This window comes from Labrus bergylta, chromosome 17, assembly GCF_963930695.1.
Source record: "Labrus bergylta chromosome 17, fLabBer1.1, whole genome shotgun sequence".
NCBI lineage: Eukaryota > Metazoa > Chordata > Actinopteri > Labriformes > Labridae > Labrus > Labrus bergylta.
Genome location: NC_089211.1, coordinates 6,850,632 through 6,869,321, shown reverse-complemented (window position 1 = coordinate 6,869,321; position 18,690 = coordinate 6,850,632). Strand labels below are relative to the sequence as shown.

Genomic DNA, 18,690 nt, shown 5'->3' with positions numbered 1-18,690 from the left:
GTAGGTGTGAGTGTAGCTGGTTGTCTGTCTCTACATGTCAGCCCTGTGATTGACTGATGACCAGTCAAGGGTGTAACCCCGCCTCTTGCCTGATGACAGTTGAGATCAGCTCCAGCCCCCCGCCACCCCAAAATGAAGAAGCAGAATCGATCATGGATGGATGGCTGGTTTTAACATAAGTTCCGCTTTCTGAGAGGGCAAATGGTCAATTACAGTTTAGGATTTTCTGGGTGGCCAATCAGATTTGGCCGCCCATCTGGACATGTGGTTAAGGAAATTGTGACAAACACAACACCAAGTATAGATGTGATAATTTCCAAGACAACCAGTTTGTCGCAAAAAAGGGAAACTTTATTAATAAAGAGGTGTTTCCAACAGGGCAGGTTTGGTCTGACAAGCTTTCTACAGAAACACACTGAAAACAAATGAACACACACACACCACTGATATGCAACTATAATGTGTGTTTGTGGTGGTTACTATTCTGTACAACACACACAGAGGAGTCAGATCATCCAGCGAAAAGCAGAAAAAGGCCACAAGGCTCTTAAACACTTCAAAACATAAATTCAGTTTGAGCAACTGCAGACTGAAAACGTGACATAAAAAATTGTTCTTTACAGATTCCCACCAGCGTTCATCTTCTTCACGGGCGTGGGAACTCAGAAACCAGCAAATCACGCTGAGTAAGGATCAGATGTTTTAATGCAGAGGATAGAAGAAAGGAAGGAGGGGAAAAGCTAAATCTCTTTAGGGACATCATTTGTCCAATTTTTACATTAGCACATGAATGCAGCGCTGTAGCAGTCATCAGAGTAAGAAATAAAAAGGAGAAGGAAAGCTTTAATGTCAGCTGCTCAGATTAATTATCTTCACAGAACACACTGTATTTGACTTCCTGTTTTACCTTTATGTCCATGTTTTTAAAAAAAATGTCTTTCAGAGAAAGCTAAAGGTTATCTGCAATCTGTTTCCTGCAAGTATGAAAATCTCTCATGACAATATACAAATGCAACAGCAAAGCATATGAATTGTATTTTTATAGTTCTGTCCATCTTTCTGTGATGTCACTTTAAAGGAAAACATTCACTTTAAGGTTGATAAGAGTTATTCTCTTGGATGAGTTTATGTTTTGTTTGTGATGAACACACCGTCTTTGGTCGTTTGTGAAGTTGGTAATCACATCTTTTTCTTCACTCACCAAATTGAACCGACCCCCCACAATGTCACAACAAGACCAAGGTCTCCACCTAGACTTGAAAATCCTGGAATAATCCTTTAAAATGTCGTCTTTTTGTCCAACCAACAGTCCCAAACCCAAAGATATGAAACAAAGTGAAGCATGCTCAGTAGAGATGGACAGAACTACCAAACAACACCGACATTCCTGCAAACACTGTGATTTGTAACAAATAAAAAAAGCTATTATACAGTTAAATGTACAAGAGTGTCCGTCCCGGGCTGAAATCATTCGGTCTGAATCTTCAGGAGGAAAGCTGTCAGACAGCGATGCCATCACGTACACAAAACATAAAGAGGTCTGCTATGCAGGGACCGATTTCATCTCGTTCTAAGAAACTTAAAAGAGAGCAAGGTGCAACAAAAAGATCTGAGCGCTTCTCCTGGGTATTTCCAATGTCTCTAAATACTGCATTACCCAGAAGCCTCGGCAGCAAATGTCCATCCACACCACACATTCAGGAGAACGCCTCGTCACTGCAGTAAGGAACAAAAGTCAGACCACTCCGTAGTTTGTCGAGTTTAAAACAGAACATTTCTTTGAGCTAATCTTTCTACCAGATTGGCGTCACGACTCGCAGATGTGTAAGCTGTCCTTGATGAAGCCCCGCCCACTGGGTGGCAGCATGAACACGGGATGGGATGAACGCTGCTGATCTATTGTCATAAGTCAGTTATACAAGGTTGAACTTAGGATTCTATTTCTGACCTTCTGAAGAGCTTTGAACCATCATAAAAATAAAATAACTCAGAGCATAGAGGTCCATGACTTAATGTTAAAGTTCAGGAAAGAGTTATTGATACCTTTGAGAGAACACCTCTTCACTTAAAACAATAATATTCTAACTTAAATGTTCCAACTTAAAAGCAACATTAAAGGATAAAATGTCACTGCTGACTTACAGGCTTACAACAGCTACAGATGACGCATTTTCTTTTAATCATTGTTATTCATTTCTGTCAGGACCTAAAGACAATTTCAACCAAAAATCTTAAAACGTGTATCTGGAGAAAATGAGCAACCCTGCCTTAAATAATACTGAATGCCCTGAAATCAAACAGGTATCTAACTCTCAGCTGACCAACACTGCAGTGTTTCTCTGTCAACACAAATCCTCACACGACGAGAATTAGAGCTCAAACTAACAAGTTTTGTTTCCATTTATGATTTATGTGCCTTTATTATTTTCACAGAGAATTGTCTTTCAAATGTCAAGAAATGCTAAGCTGAGTATTATAATGTCTTTTCTGTCTCTCAAACAGTCAGAAACTAAAATGTCTTTTCCTCTAGACACGAAGAAAGGAACAAGCCCTCACATTCAAGCTGCTGCAAATATTTGGCATGTGTCGCTTTACAAGATCTGAAATGTGTAACTGAATATCAAGATTGTTGGTACTGAATTGATGCTTTCTCAGTGCAATCTTCTGGTTTTCCACATCACAGCTGGTGACAGGCTGAGCCCTCCAGTGTGATGGGTGAGCATGTGATGTTTCAAATGAAACTATATAACTGGACGTATGCCTGTAAATCAGCAGGAGTAGAGATAAAATATGAGACTCAACAAGGAGAGAAGTGTTTACGTTTAAATCTCAGCACTAGAGCGTTAAAGCTGTGTCCCATTTCAGGCGTCTCTTTGTTTATAAAATAAAAAGCTTATCCGGTCAATGAAGCTTTCCAACTATTTTTTTTTCTTTCGCATGTCCTCGTTGGAAATCTTGTACCTTCAGTTTAAAGTGTTTTGTTTCTTCTTTAAATGATGAAAGAGAAAAGAAAACTGCACAAATCTACAGTTACGAGTCGGCTTAGAAAGTTATCCACGTTCAACCTCCATCTTTGTTCTCCATCAGGGTCTGGATCTACTTCTTCTCCTTCTCCTCCTCCTCCTCCTCCTCCTCCTCATCGTCATCGTCCTCATCGTCCTCATCCGTGTCTTTCTCGTCATGTTCTTCCTCGACCTTTTTTACCTTCTCTTTGCCTCCTTTGTCATCCTCTGCAGCCTTTCTCTTGTTTCCGTTTTCTCCTCTGCCTCCATCTTTAACATCACCATCATCATCCTCATCTTCTTTGGACTCTTCATCATCATCATCGCCACCCTGAAAAAACAAAACAAAAAAACAACAGCTTTGAAGTGGATGTGATGTTGTATCTTTGTGCTTCTTTTGCTTGAATCATTCAAAATAACAACTTGTAAAACCACTCAACTCAAGATAGCCAATTGTCTACTATTATGATTTTCACGTTTACCTTGCCAGGAGGTTCAGATGCTGAATAAAAAAGGTGTGATGAGTCAGAAACAGTACCTGCTTTATACGGTTCCTCCCCCTGCGAGGCACCCGGGCCTTCATCCTCCGGGACAGCGCCAGCAGCTTGTTGTGTCTCTGCCTCTTCTTCGCCTTCTCCTCCTCCTCTTTCCGCTTCTCCTCGGCATGGTCCGAGTCCGAGTCGTCCCGCCGCTGCAGCCTGCTCCGCTTCTTGGGCTGCACCATCCTCTTCGGCTGGCTCCTGTCCCCCTTCTTATCTTCATCCTCATCGCCTGGACTGTACGAAGAGGAGCTGTCGTCGCCTCCGAGGAAGGAGCGCTTCCTGCGGGTCACCGAGCGGCTGTCATCGCTGGAAGACGCCCCGGAGTCGCTGCGGCCCTTGTCCTCCTGCTCGCTGTCCTCCTCCCGGGAGCTCTGGTAGTCGGATTGGGACGCAGACGAGGAGGAGGAGGAGGAGAAGGAGCCTTCGTCACTGTCGTCCAGGATAGAGGCGGGTAGGCCGATCTGCTTCTTCTTCGACGCGTCTACTTTGGTTTTCCGCATCGACGCGAACATTTTTCGCTTGTACAGGCTCTCCATGACTGCACGCGGTACCGGAGCCCGGTGACATTAAACAGAAAACCGAACAAGAGAACCGGACGGTCCACCTCTGCAAACAGGCTAACGACGCAGCTAACCAGCTAATATCGTCTGCGCGTCACAACAGTTGCTGCATCTTATTTATGTAAAAAACACAATATGGCGTCTGAATTTACCTCAGTGCACGTTTAGTATGCACTCTACTCACGGACACGTCCTATAAATGTGTGTTAAAACAAGCTTTACTTGTTCAACACGGGAACATTTGTAGATTTTCTTCTTACTGTAGCTAGCTGTCTGTTATTGTTGTTGCTTCAGCTTCTTCTTCGATTGAAGGAATTACAGTTTAGAGTGTTCGTGCGCCCCTTGTGGTACAAAACAGTTACTGCAGTGCAATTTTCATTTTATTTAATTTAACATACTTTATTAATCCCCGAGGGGAAATTCTGGCTATACACTCTGTTATTGAGCGAACAGCATGTTGTTTACGGTCCCAAACTACACACATGCACTGGAAGGACTTATTGACATGTATTAATGGAGAGATGTCAGAGCAGCAAGGGCTGTTGGGGGTTCAGCCCAAGGGCACATTGGGAGCCCTGGGGAAGTCACCTGGCATCTCTCCAGCAACCAGAATAACTTCCATTCTTTGGTCCACACCAGGACTTGAACCGGCGACCCTCCAGTTCCCAACCCAAGTTCATACAAACAGAGCTACTTCCTCCCCAGACTGAGTAACACTAGGTCACACAGAAACTAGTTTCCCAGCACCACCCCTTACTGACAAACTGCTCTTTAGGCCCCCCAGGCCCTAAGGGGCCCTTATAAGGCTCTGATGGGCCCTAACCCTTACGATGTGTTCCAAAATAAGTTAGTTAACACGTGATTCAAACTATATAGCATTATAGCATAATTTTTGACAAGTCACAGCAGGAAACGCAAAGGCCGTTGAAAGTAAATGAAGAATTCCATGCAGCTGATTCAGCTTCTGGGTTCTGATATTGCTCATGCTGACTCACTCGGTTAATCCTGTTTCTGAGGATTTTCAGGTGCAGTCCTGTTCAATCTGTGGGTGTGGGGCTCTCACATCAGCAGGTACAGCAGAGCTCTGATGCACACTTTTAAATGCCAAGTGGCCCCCTTTCATCAACTTCGTATATCTGCAGAGTTAACGGAGAGCAGGTGTGCTGGAAGTCTGTCATAGTTGAGGGTGCTGACTGATGTAATTCTAATAAGATGACGTCATACTTTCTGATTGATTAAATGGGAGGTTCAGGATTCTTAATACACCTACTTGCAATATCAACAGCAGCTCATACTGATCTTTGAGCATTTTAAACTCAAACAGGCCCCGCACCAAGAGTTCACACAGACTTGGTCAATGACCAGTTTATAGTTTAAAACAGAGGAGTGAGGGGGGGCGAGCAGATGCCATCGATGCTCACCAGCTGTTCTATGAGACAGCATCAGTCTGTAAACTGAGACTGCAGTGTTGTTCACACACTTCACATACAAGTTACATCAGGACAGACGATCAGATGAAGGTTTTTGATTCTTGCCCCCTCTGTTTAAAGAATAATCAACTAATACTATACATTCTAGAGAAACATCGTGTTATGCTGCTCCGTCTGACGGGATAATCAAGTGTCAATGTTTTCTTTGATTGTGTAGAAAATATTCTCAAACCTCTCAATTTTTTTAGGTAAATGACGCATCTGTTGCAGCTGTTTATCGACGTAGAGGAGCCTCTTTGTTTACCTTTTCTTATTATTTTCTGGAGGTCTACTGGCTTGGGTCAACTTGAGATGTTTAGTTTGAATTTAAGAGAGGGGTTTCAACAAAGTTAGCCTGTTTTCCTCTTAAAGTGTAATAGATTGATGCATCTCAATGGATCATCTTAAAGAGTTTGAAATCCCTCCATTCTACCTCCAAACAGCTGGAAACAGCCCTGTCTACATATCCCATAAAACAAGGCAGACATGAATATAAATGTTTTTATACGCTGATGCTTTCTGCACTAAGGGTCTTGCCTACAGATCTTAAATTCTCTGCTGGATGTGGCATTAGGCTGCTTGATAAGAAAGACACAAGCTCTCAGTGTTTGCTTTCAGTAGGATTTTAATGTTAATGTAAAATTAAAAACAGCTCAATGGGCTTTTGATGCAGACCACTACGATATTTATTAGATACTGTTACCATGACAACGCCATTAAAACTCTGACGACCTTGGATCCCTCAGTCAGGACTTCTGTGCCAGGAGCGTGCTCAGTTTGATCTTTCCGTCCATGGAGGCGGTCAGGCAGGTGCCGCAGTCCACAGCCGAGCACCAATCGACCGTCACCACGGGCGCTTTGTGCCCTCCCAGTGACAGCACGCTCTCCAGAGCTGGCTCCCCGTTGGTGAGCTGGAGGATGAATACACATTGAAGGAGGAGTTTGAGAGTTAGAAGTTTGAGAATTAAAAGTTTGAACAAGGTTGATGTTGGTTAAAGGTGGATCTGTGCTGATGAAGGTAAAGGTGTATTTACTCGGTATATGAGTCCTCCGCTGCTCGAACAGGTCAGGACGTGCTGTCCTTCAGAGTCGAAGGCGAAGAGGCGACCTCGAGGAACCTGAACCTGAACAGGAAGTCATTCACAAAATGTATTTAAGTAGTTTCATTACATTTGTTTATCAGGTCCAGATTCATCCTCTAAGACATTGGTTCCCAACCTGGGGTCTCGGCCCCCATAGGAGGGGCGCCTGAGGGGGGCGCGAGGCTCTTTCTGCTGAGGTTGTCAAAATTAGATTTTCCTGGATACCAGTGGGGGGAGGCTCCGAGGAACCACCAAACTAGGTCATTAATAAAACTGTAACATTTGTAGTGCTTAACTACAGGAGACTGTGGGATGAACTTTGTATCGTTTCCATAGAAACACTGCTCACCTGTTTGTATCCGCTGTAACCTGACAGGACGAAGGGCCCCGTGGCGTCCTGAGGTAACGCCTGCTCTGACTGCTTCACGCCACACCGATGGATGTTCCACTGGATGAACTAAAAACACAAACACACGTTGATTTTCTTTATTTAAAAACTGCTATGGTGTTGTCTTTCCAAAACATACAACATGACACAGCGCTTCAAATGTTGGGGTGTCTTGGCGCACAGACCTTTCCGTCCTCTCCGATGCTGAAGACGGTGTTTTCATCATAGCTGAACTCCACACTGTACACCTCCCCGTCATGAGCTCTCCAGCTCATAGCGCTCTCATAACGCTGCATATCTGCAGAGAGAATTAAAGGCACAGTCTGTAAGTTCGGCCACCAGGGGGCTCTCAATCAAAACAATAACAAAAACATGACGTTGAGGTGGCGGGGAATCATGGGAGTGATTCTCTCTGCTCCCCCACCCCTGATGAAAATGAACTCAGAGCTGACTGTAGCCAAGTTACTTCTCAGATACGACATTGTAAGTCATTCTAAATAGTCAACTTGATAAATCCACTTTTGAGAATAATCTTAGTTGCTGAAAGTCACTGACCGAACAGTCGGATGCATCCGTCAGCTGCTCCGGTCACCAGCAGGTTTCCGTTGTGGTTGAAGGCGGTGCAGTTTATAGCTACTGGTTCAGGCTCCAAAGAGAACTGGACCTGAGAGACAGACAGAACCATGAACATCCCACAGCTACAGCGAACACAACATCATCATTTCTCTTCTTGTAAAACATTTCAAATGTCTCATGACTCATCCTGCACTCAGGGGGGTTCATTATCGACCAATCAAAAAGCTTTGCTGAAGCTGACGATCAAATTGAATTAATTGGAAAGTTTTGTCCCGCCTTCTATCTTGTGATTGGTTCTGTCCCGTTTCAGTTGGAAATACATCGCAACAAGGCAGTTATGCTGCATTCAGGTGCTCCTCGGACGGTCCCAGTCTCTGAGTTGGGAAGTCGTTCTTCCAACTTCAATGTGTTCACTTGATTTCGGTTCTGAATGTTCTCACAACCAAATCAAACAGCGATGATGCTACGAAGAAGCTGTGAGTGCTACGAATGTCTCTGTTACAAGTTATAGTTGAGCAAAAAGTTGATGTGCAATATGTGAATTAATCAAAAGTATCTTAACATATTTCTCCCCCCATGTGATTACTGATATGCCGCCAAGTCGGGCAGTTTATTCTTTCACAAGTTTCCGACTTGTTGTTCCGACTTGAGCAGATGTTCATGTGCATTTTCAAACTCGGAAACTGATTTTTCCAACACCACATGAATGCAGCGTAAGATACTCTTTAAGTTCATGGGGACTTTAGGGTGTGAATACAAAGAAATTAAAAACACAATGGGCAAATACAAATATTGTGAAGAAGATACAAATAAAGTTTGCTGAATCAGGGAAGGCTTTTAAATAAACTATGTTTGAAAGGGGGGCTAAGACCGCTGACTTAACTGACCTGTTTGCTTAATAAGAAACTCTGAAAGGCAAACTGAAGTAGTCTCAAAGAGCTTCATGAAACTGAGTGTGAAAGAAAGAGTGTTGTAGTGTGATGATATTCTTGTTAAGCGTGACATGGACTTAGTTTTATGGTCTTGGTGAGGTTCATGTCTTTTAAATTGCTGTCTTACTTACCTGTTGTTTGACCGTCTTTGTGTCCCACAGCAGCAGCTGTCCTGACACCGGTAAAGGAAGTCGAGGGACGGTCTCCAGGCTCCCGGAGCGGCTGACAGCTGCAGCTGAGCAGACAAACGACGAGCCGCTGGGACTGCAGGCTAAAGACAAGATTCTGACAGACACAGAGGGAGACGCACAGGTGTCAGGATGTGTAGAGCAACGTCAAATATCATCATAGCGTGTTGCATTTGACAAAGTCTTTGAGTTATTCACTGTTACTTTTTCAAAAATGTAAATATTGTGCTAAGATTAAAAAATACTGGAACTGGCCTCCTCTAACTCACAGACATGAGATGATACCAGTTTACAGACAGACAGACAGACAGAGAATCAGACAGACAGACACACAGACAGAGAGTCAGACAGACAGACAGACAGAGAGACAGACAGACACACACACAGAGAGACAGACAGACAGGTTTACCGTGGGTGAGTTTCATCGATGTTCATTTCGTAGAGATTCTTCTTGGCATCTGTGTCATAGAGTCGCACTGTGCCGACCCCACTGCCGAGTAGTAACTGCACACACACACACACACAAACACAAATACACACACACACTTTTAGTAAAGGTGTAGAGCTGCTACTGATACCTGGACATGATTCATCTACCTTCTTTTTTTCATGTTTTCTTGGTGATCGATCCTTAAATAAAAGCAGATATAAAGCACACACGGAGCTATTTAAAAAAGAACTACCTAATGGTCATTACAGAGAGAGGTGAAGGGTAACCTAGCAACAACTGAGGCTGTGAGACCTGCCACTGTTAAAAGTTGCTGTCTGTGGACAAAGGCCCTAATAACATGACGTCTGCCGCTTGTTCGTACCAGTCTGTCAGGTTTGGTGGCCCACTCCAGAGACAGCAGAGGAGACTTGGACATGATGGTGGCTTTGGTCTGCATGATGGGGTTGAAGGACCACACCTGAGGAGGAAGTGAAAGATTAATGAGAATGAGAAGTTATGCACAGTAGGAATAATATGAACGTTTTTATATCTCTAACTCCAACAATAGACGATGCTGATTCACCTTGATGACTCCGTCTACGTCCAAACTGGCAACCCGACGACCTGAACTATCGACCCTGAAACACAGAAGAAGAATCGGTTGATGAAATATAGAAATAGAAATATTGTCGTTGTGATATATAATGAGACAAACCGGGATAATGTCAAACCTGCAGTGCATGATGGAGGAGTGGTGCTCTCCGTACTCCTCCTGGCTGAGTTTGATAAAAGGCTGTTCTGTTGACAGGCCTCCTCCCTCCGCTCCTCCTCCAGAGCTCTTGGTGCTGGAGGACTCTGGAGGTTCGCTGGTGGATTCTGCGACAGGCTCTACCTCCCCTCCCTCCCCCTTCTTCTCTGGTGCCTGGAGGACAAAACATGGATGTTGGTGAAAATGCTGGAAATGGCGGCCAAAGTTAGCTTGTTAAGATGCTAACACTTATTTTCCAGTTTCAGGCTATAACTGATTTCTTCAAGCGGTGTAACTTGGTAGAACGCACTCAGGAGCAAGTAAGATACTCTGCCAAGATATTTCCAATAAAACAGCACAATTATTTTAAAGTTTCTGTTGTGGAATAAAAGACGTTGTAATTGGAGACATTTGGAAATGTTCAAGAAGTATTTATGTATTTTTTACTTTAGAGGGAACAAAGCTAACGGTTCCTACCTGCTCCCAGTCTAAACGCTAAGCTAAGCTAACTACTGGGTGAAGTCGTATTAGCTTTTTATTATCAGTGTCAGGAAATATTAAACATTTGTTCCCAAAATGTTCAGCTTTTCCTGAAAAATGATGATACGGTACGACGCAATGCAATACAATGTATTTTCTGTCCCCTTGGGGATATTGGTCTTGGACTCCAGTGCTGCATTCGTATAGCTGTCTCTACAGTAAAATCAGTAAATAAAAAAAAACAGAAACAAACAACAATAAAGACTACATCAATATCAACACTGAACTACGGTAAATTCTGTATCTGAAATCAATAAAACGTAAGTGACCCGGCCTTTAGGTACCTGTGACAGCGGTTTAGAGAAAAGCTCCTTCCTCTCTTTCTCGTGGTCCTGGATTCTCTTGTGTCTCGGGTGTGCCTGCTGGTTCGTTGACTGGTTTGTGGACTGTTGGGACTGGGAGCTCACAGGGTCACTGGTTGATGCCTGGCTCGACACCGGCTTCACCTCCTTAGATTGGACCACGTCTTTTGATTTTGCAGGCTAGAAAACACAAATTTATTGTAGGTACAGAAGCTACTTTGGTCATATTTCCATCAGACACATGGTTTGAGTTGAGTATGTTTTCAATCCTGCTTTGTTGTTATACTGGAATTAGCTCTCACTGGATTGGTTGGCAGGTCCTTCCTGCCCACTGCTACCTGGCTCGGGGAGGACACCGTGATGACCTGAGGAGGTTTCCCAGGAGTGCGTTTGGCCTGCGGTAGGAATGTAGAGAAGAAGTTTCTGGAAGGAGTGGTGGTGGCGCTGACAGTGCGTGTGCTCGACACCAAGTCCCTGTGAGGACCGAAAGACAAACAAAGCATCGAATGAGTACAACGCTGAACTCAAGATTTGATAAAGATTTGTTGAAGTCCTAAACATGGTCGCCAATGTTTAGGACGACCCATCCAAAGAGTCAATGTGGAAAAATAACTTCAACGTGCCTCCTCTTTAGCAAAACTCCAGCTTTTGTAAAATGACTTTTTCCATTTCCAAATAAAGTGCAAATTTGAACCAAAGTCCAGAAGAGAACAGGGAGCTTTACACTGTTGTGGGTGAAGTGGTGGCAACAAGATGCTGCATTTCAGTCAAACCCAGAATGACTGAAGGTAGGTGCCTCTTTATTGCTCCATAGATCTCATCATTTTTCATGCTTACAGGATTATTCGGTATTCTACTGTGTTTTGCAAGCTAACTGCCAACAAGCTAGCAAGCACAGCAAATTGGTGCTAGAAACTCTTCGATCGAGCGAAAGCTGGCACCAGTGTTGGGCTGGGACAAATTGAGCCTTTTACTATTTTTGCCTGGACCGGCCCATTACAGACAAATCAATTTAAAAGGGGATGAAGGTTGACAATGAAAAGTACCTCTACAGAACCTGCTCTTTTTTAGGCTACAGGCAGCATTCATTATGTTTAAATTTAGTAACAATTGTTTTAAGAGCTGTTCCAAAGCTAAGGACTCTCATGTGAGTCATCCTTGATCATTAGCATGCTAACAATCCACAGAAGCTTCAATTTCTAGCTTCGTCTACCAGAAAGTTTAGAACTGAAGAAGCCTTTCAAAGGAGAGGTGAAACGTTTTCAAGATCTTCAACCAAGTCCAGTAGCGTCAAATTTATGGCCCACCCAATGGAACGGCCAACAGATGCCTGAATTCCAGACCAAGACTGGTCAGCACTGTAAAGAAAAGTTTTAATGGTGCAAAAGGTTTCTTCTGGTACGTCCTGTTTAACGCATTTTCACTAGTTCTTGTTTAGATGTTTGTTGGACTCAGTTAAATGTTTCCTTTTCCTGGGTTTTTAAGTTATAGAAACAATAACTTCACGACCACTTCAGACAAGACAAGATGAGCACTTAATGGAGACATTGAGACAACATCAGCTGTCAATGTAAATGACAAAGAGGAGGACTTAAGCAACACTAAAAAAGCTCAGGAACTTTTTCACAGCTTTAGGAACTGTTCAAACCCTCCCCCCTTTTTAACTGATTCAACACCGCAGGAACTCTGAACTACTGTATTTTAGTTTCTGAAACCCTGTTTAGAGGACTCTTTTTAGCTGGAGTAGGTACCATGGCGGTGCGAATGCAGACAGGAAAAACGCCCCCATGCTGTGTCATTCTCAGGGAGCTCCCTAGAGGATAGTTCCTCTTCAAATAGCCAGAACTGTTTGGTCTGAAAACCCCTCATGTCACTGACAAAGGGACAACAGAAGCAGTCATGGTGAGACGTCAGGGGGAGCCTCCCTCGTCTCAGGTGCAACATGATGGACATGTAGCAGGTTTCACTTACCTCAGTGAACAACTTATCATCTTGATAGCTCACTGAAACGGTTACTTTAAAAATCACCTGTTGGTCTTTATCTTTATGTTGACCCATTTCAACACATGGGGGGAAACGCCCTCGATGAGGCTGACTATGGTCAGAGTAAGATGTGGAGGATGAGTACGGTTTGCACCGAAAATACAACTTCACTGCCGTAACCCGACTGCATTCAGTAATGCTGTCTGATAGTTTACAAAGGTGATCGCATTCGTTTGAGCGAATAAAAGTAGCAGTGGTGTGTTATGTCCCCTGCAGTAGTAAAGAAAGTCGTATTTATGTGAAATGAAATATTGAAGAAGTGAGAAAAGCTACTGAAAGGGTGAAGACAGAGTCTGCATCTACTGTAGTTTATAGTTTAACAAGCGGTCGGTTCAAGGAATGAGGTTCAAACATGGACTGCTAAAATATCTCTCAACATTCATGGTCCCCAAAGAATTAACATATTGACCTTACTGTCCCACGACTTGTTTTAGTCTCAAGTCTTGTTGTAGCTAATAGAGTGGACGAAAAGAGTTTCAACTTGAAGATATGAACCTTCACATTCTTTTAGCACATCATCATCACATGACATAAGTATCAGGAGCCTAAAAAGACACTGAAAGAAACTGTGGCTTTTTTCCGAAGAAAGATCCACACTGACTTGGAGGAAATAGTCTCTTTTGCGGCAGACTTAATGTCTTTGAGGATTCTAATTTCATCGTTTTCACGCAGCTGCTCTTCTGACACTTTCAGAATAATAATTTAACCATCGCTGAATTTAAATCAATTTACCAATTAATATCGTAAATTAACGACATTATTCTTGTAAATGTACGACTTAAATCTCCAAATTTTAGATTTTTCTTTTTCTTAAACGTGGCCATAATACTCGTACAAAAAGCCTCCTGTGGACAGGTGTTGAAAATTAGCATTTTGATATAAACACTACAGAGCAGTTAATCTGGGACTTGTGCATGATGAAATGTTACAGCACCCAACATTACTGTATGTCCATGTCAATAAACAAATACATAAAATAAGTGCTGTAAGTGCCATAACTTCTAGAGGGCCCACAGGTAACCAAAGTCAGCAGCAGGCCTTCATGATTTCTATGTTGGTGGTCTTTGATGGTTTTAGGACTTAGAGAAGAACCAGCTGGATTTCCTCATGACTGGACTCATGACCTGAACGTGACGTGTGAGTGTGACTGGAGTGGACATTTACTGTGAGGCCTCTTAGACTCTTCAACGACCCGATGGAGGAGCGAAATCTTCAAAACTCTATTTTTTCCTTAAAGTCAAATCTTACATTTTTTTTACTCAACTTGTCTGCTAACGATTTTGATTTTCTTCTACACTTGACGCCTCGTTATCCCTGACTTCATTTAGGTCTCTAATTAGTTCAACTGGATTTAGAGTCTCGGTCGACTGGATCAGAGTGTCACTGTGTGTAAACCTGTGTGAGAGGGTTTTTAAAATAATGGATTGTAAGAATAAAAAAACAACAATTCATGAGGTGAATTGTTTATTTAGAAACAGCACAGAGAGTAAAAAAAGCATAAATACTAAAAACCATGAACAATAAATTAGTTAAAATATTCTTAAATAGAAGTTTTAATGAGCAAACACAAAATGATCCGGAGTTCTGTGTGCTTTCAACTGACTTAAATAAAAATAATATAAATATATCCGGATGACTATGTAATAATAATAATAATATGTATTAAGAGGTTTTTGGACAAAAACATTTTGACATACGTCTGAAAAAAACAAAACGTCCTTTTTTACATCAACAGAGTCAGAGCTCTGGTTTTAGTTTCAAACATCGGATTCTCAAAGTCATTTAAAGTCAAAATATTCTGACTTTATCTAAAGTTAAATATCAGGATTCAAATTCTGCTTTTCTAGTTTTTAGCATCATCATCAGAGACCTTTGGTAACCTGCGTGCAGCAGCAGCTCAGCCGTGACACTTTCTGAATTCAGTGCACAGAGGGCTGTCTGCACGCTGGACGTGTCAGACTTTAAAATATCAAGAAAACAAACACAGAATGCTGAAATTGAGAAAGAAGGCAGCATGCTAACGTGCTTACATCATACATGTTTCATGGCACTTCCTGTTTGCTACGGTGGCTGGGAAGTGCAAACCGAAATCCCAAAGAGTGAAACACTTTAACAAAGCTGCAGGTTTGAAAACATTTTTACATTTTTACAAGATGCAAAAAAATATGTTAGTAGCCCTGAGACAAATCTACAAACGACAGAATCTCCTCAGTAAGGGATGTACCAAATGTTACGGCAGTGGAGCGGAGAGGTTTTTACTTTAGTGTGTGCTTCCACTGACTCGGCTACGCTCTGTTTCATCTGCGTCTCAGCTCCGGCAGTCCTGAGCACTCCGCAGCAGAAACACAAGACTTCTTATTTTTGATGGATAAATAAGCACTCAGTTTTGACGGTTCAGAACAATGACCTTAAGTGTTTTTGTTTATGTGTTTTAAACAGTTTTATACCACATACATCGTATTATCTCGCACTGTCGTGAGTGAATCTGTAAAATAACTGCAGGAATTCAATTTGTCTCTGCCCTCCAGCTGTCCAGCTGTGCTGCTCCATGCTGAGCACTGAGAACGCAGCCTGTGGGTGTTGACGGACGAGGGTGCACGGAGCTGTAACAGAGCGGAGCGCACACCTAATGCACACCAATCTCGAGGAAGCTCTGGGACAGTCGCTCTTTCTCTCATTTATTACTTTATTATTCCTTTTCCAGCAAAAATTCTGTCATTTGTAAATTTCCAGGACCGGCAAAAGTGTTTAGCATCTTGTAAATTTGTTTTCTAAAATGTTTATTTGCGCTCAAGCTTTGTAAAAGTGTTTCACACTTAGTAAGTTTGTTTGGCACTTCCCAGCCACCGTAGTTTTGTGATCAGAAACAAAAAATAGAAACCCTTCAGTCAGGAAGAAAAAAGTGCGATGATAGTGAGAAGTTAAGCTCAGATGGCTACTCAAGAGAGAATATTAAAAATGGCTGCCACCTGTTAATAAAATATCTCCAGCCCAAGCCTCCATTTCATTCAAAGCTTGGCAGACATTTGGATGTACCAATGGAGTGTCACACAACAAATCTCCAAAGAAATAACTTAAGTTTAAAGCATTAATTCATCGCCTGACTCTTCACTTCAAAAGTCAACTTAATGAACGATCAGAAAAAGGGGCAGAATGGCAGCCATCTTAGTTGTAGTCAGTCATCAGTAAAGAGAGTGTCACAGTGGTGTTAAGTGTCTCACAGCTCAGTGTCTCCCAGGCGGTCCATGTTCTGGACGTAGACCGGCAGCTTGTGGTGGACCACCTCGTCTCCGTCCCTCTGGTCCCGGTTCTCGGTCTGCAGGGCGAACAGCTGGACGAGAAGACGAGACAGACGGGTCAGATACAGACAGATCCAGAGACCGGCTTACCAAAACCAGAGACAAATCATCCAATCCACCATGACGGTTTCAATCAAAGGCTGCATCAATGAGGGGAAGAGATCGCTCCTTAAACAACATCAGAAGAAAAACGTGTGTCCATACGTTTGACTCCATCGTTCTACAATAAAGACAAGAAAAACTGTGGACAGCTTGTTTTTTTTCTCACCAGCTGGCGGAGCTGATCGTTCTCTTCCGTCAGGCTGGTCGTCCTCTGGACCTCGGCGTCAAAACTCAGAAGAACTGGCTGAGGTAGTAAAGGTTAAGGAGTGCTGACACAGACACACACAGTGGATAAATAAGACTCTATAACCTATAAACAAACTGGATCGATCAGAAGGATATGCATACACTGGAAGAGGACCGACAGGAAGTTGTGAAGCGAAACCAAGAAGGTGTCAGCCCACTGACGGGAGAAGTACGGAGAGAAGGCGGAGTTCTGCTCGGGGAGGGGGATAAATGGCAGGATGAACCAATCACGCCATTCGGCCTGAACCTGCAGCTCCAGCGCCTGCTTCTGGAAAAACTCCTGCGTTTTCTCCAGGTTTCCTTTCTGGAGGGACGGAAAAAGGAGACAGTTTGAAGTACCGCAGCTCTGTTTCAGAAGCTCACAGTCCGCTGTGTTTGATTCCTCTACCTGGATGGTGTTGATGACGTAGTATCTGTACAGGCTGGTCCTCAGCTTGTTGACCGTTGCTCTGTAAACGTCCTCCAGTCTGCAGAACAGACGTCTGTCCAGGTAGAGCCAGTACTCCTTCAGACCGAACAAGTCGAAATTCTGGACAAACTGCTGCAGCTGATCGATGATTTTATCCACCTGCAGTGAGGAGAGGTTCAGGATTAAAGGGGAAAGTTGTGTTTGGAAGGACACACATTATACAAAATACCTGGGTTCAAGTCAAAACAAACACATGTTTAAAAAATACATGTGCATGGGAATGATGACCTCGTGATGAAACCCTTTCTATGATGTTTTATATAAATCAATATCTCCATCAATCTTACCCTGAAGCCTTTCTCCTTGTCCGCTTTGATCTCACTGTCCAGGTTTTTCAGGGTGCTGGTGAAGCCGCGGTAGATCAGGTACTCTCTCACGTGCTCGTCCGTCCTCTCCACCGCAGACCCCATGGTGACCTGTGACCCTGCAGCGTTAAAAACAATACACTTTAAAATACTAATGTCAACAAATGAGCTGATCGGTCAAATGCTGTCAGATACCCGGTCTGCTCGATAAGGTCAGTGAGTCAGAGTCAGCTTTAGTGGCCAGGCTCCTTTAACTGAAGAACTCTGGTTTATAACTACAGAAGAAATGTTTCCTCTTCTTGGTTTGCTGGCGTTGTTGATGTCTCCCTTCATTTTGTGAAAGTTATTCTAACGACAACTGGAAACACATAAAACAAAATAATCACTAATGCACATTGTATAAGGCTGACAACTCTTGAATGTAGCTGATAACTTTATAAATATCATTAAAAAACGATCAATATTCTCCCAAACATCAACCCATTTTTTTGTATAGATCCGTCCATGCACACAAGCAGACAGGAAGTATTATACACCCACGAAATAACCTTAAAATCTGCAACCAGGTAACAGACCATAACGATAATCTATTAAATAAATACAAAGCTACTATGTTAAGTGTACAAAATGAAATATAATGTTGTCTTTGTGAATCTAACGGTGTCAGAGCTGAGGAGGGGTCATGATGCTAAAAAAAAAGTCTGCAGGCCAAACTCCATTCAAAAATCCCACAAAACTGTAAACACCAACAATTACTAAAAACTGTCTTTTTCACTTTGCACTCAGCAAAAACAAAACATTGACAACATTATAATCGCTGACTAAGTTAAACTCAACATATCTGTGTTAAAATCAACGTGTTTTTAAATCTCTGGTGAGTTGTACCGCCTTGCGCCATCATAACAAACGCGTCGGGGAACTGCTTTATAATACCACATATCTCAAGAACAATACAGAGCAATTAAATACATTATGTGCCGAATTAACAAGCAGATTCCCCTTTTACAAATCACGCCTCCAATCGTTACTGAATACTTACTTACCTCAGTTGATAACCAAGATTATCTTAAATGTATTTAATTTTCAATGGAGTTCGGTTAATCCAAGACAAACAGTAAAAAAACGCCATTTAACGTAACCATCACTGCGACATGAGGAGTTTAGATTACAGCTAAAGGACGGAGCTGCCACCTTTTTATGTTCTTTATGGTTACAAATGTTAAATACTTACATCAACAAAGCACAAACTCTCTTCCTGTTTTCTTCCCCTCCTGACAGTCATGTGAAGAGTTCAAGTAATGTAGTAACCATGGGAGTAATTTAAGTGGAGCGCCCTCTGGTGGTCAATATGCCGCATAACAACCCAAGAATGTACAAATCCCCCCCAAAAAATCTGATTATCTTTCTCACAGTAACAATAAATAAATTAAACTGCATATTATCTTATAATAATATTCAGCCAGCTTA

General features: G+C 42.5%; 2 protein-coding genes and 1 long non-coding RNA gene across 4 annotated transcripts; 1 reads left to right on the top strand and 2 right to left on the bottom strand.

The window, feature by feature from the left end:
• Positions 1-329: 329 nt before the first annotated feature.
• Positions 330-4,422, bottom strand: ccdc82 (coiled-coil domain containing 82). Its single transcript, XM_020640012.3, has 2 exons — positions 3,541-4,422; positions 330-3,333 (listed from the first exon to the last, which is right to left on the bottom strand). Exons 1-2 carry the CDS (start codon positions 4,078-4,080, stop codon positions 3,097-3,099), a joined length of 777 nt encoding a protein of 258 aa, XP_020495668.2. The 5' UTR covers positions 4,081-4,422; the 3' UTR covers positions 330-3,096.
• LOC136183143 (uncharacterized) lies at positions 3,862-8,993 on the top strand. The gene is made up of 3 exons (XR_010668960.1): positions 3,862-3,995; positions 7,930-8,095; positions 8,713-8,993. It is a non-coding gene; the product is annotated as an uncharacterized lncRNA (long non-coding RNA).
• On the bottom strand, positions 6,181-18,544 carry wdr91 (WD repeat domain 91). Of its 2 annotated transcripts, none has more exons than XM_065965207.1 (18): positions 18,455-18,544; positions 17,206-17,348; positions 16,838-17,017; positions 16,547-16,753; positions 16,370-16,453; positions 16,024-16,133; positions 11,062-11,233; positions 10,742-10,939; positions 9,901-10,091; positions 9,753-9,807; positions 9,552-9,647; positions 9,149-9,243; positions 8,683-8,836; positions 7,599-7,707; positions 7,229-7,341; positions 7,005-7,112; positions 6,608-6,697; positions 6,181-6,484 (listed from the first exon to the last, which is right to left on the bottom strand). In XM_065965207.1, the coding sequence occupies exons 2-18, from the start codon at positions 17,326-17,328 to the stop codon at positions 6,320-6,322; spliced, it is 2,250 nt and encodes a 749-aa protein (XP_065821279.1). In that variant the 5' UTR covers positions 17,329-17,348; positions 18,455-18,544; the 3' UTR covers positions 6,181-6,319. The 2 variants fall into 2 exon arrangements, with proteins under 2 accessions (XP_065821279.1, XP_065821278.1); XM_065965206.1 differs by having other exon boundaries at positions 17,206-17,342.
• Positions 18,545-18,690: the final 146 nt, after the last annotated feature.

Excerpts from the sequence above, each read along its gene's own strand:
- wdr91 (XM_065965207.1), bottom strand. The coding sequence starts at position 17,328 with ATGGGGTCTGCGGTGGAGAGGACGGACGAGCACGTGAGAGAGTACCTG. Across the intron at positions 10,940-11,061 it reads AGGACCTGCCAACCAATCCA|CCTGCAAAATCAAAAGACGT; the intron begins GTGAGAGCTAAT and ends TGTGTTTTCTAG. Across the intron at positions 7,708-8,682 it reads CAAAGACGGTCAAACAACAG|GTCCAGTTCTCTTTGGAGCC; the intron begins GTAAGTAAGACA and ends TCTGTCTCTCAG.
- ccdc82 (XM_020640012.3), bottom strand. The coding sequence starts at position 4,080 with ATGGAGAGCCTGTACAAGCGAAAAATGTTCGCGTCGATGCGGAAAACC. Across the intron at positions 3,334-3,540 it reads GGAGGAACCGTATAAAGCAG|GGTGGCGATGATGATGATGA; the intron begins GTACTGTTTCTG and ends TTGTTTTTTCAG.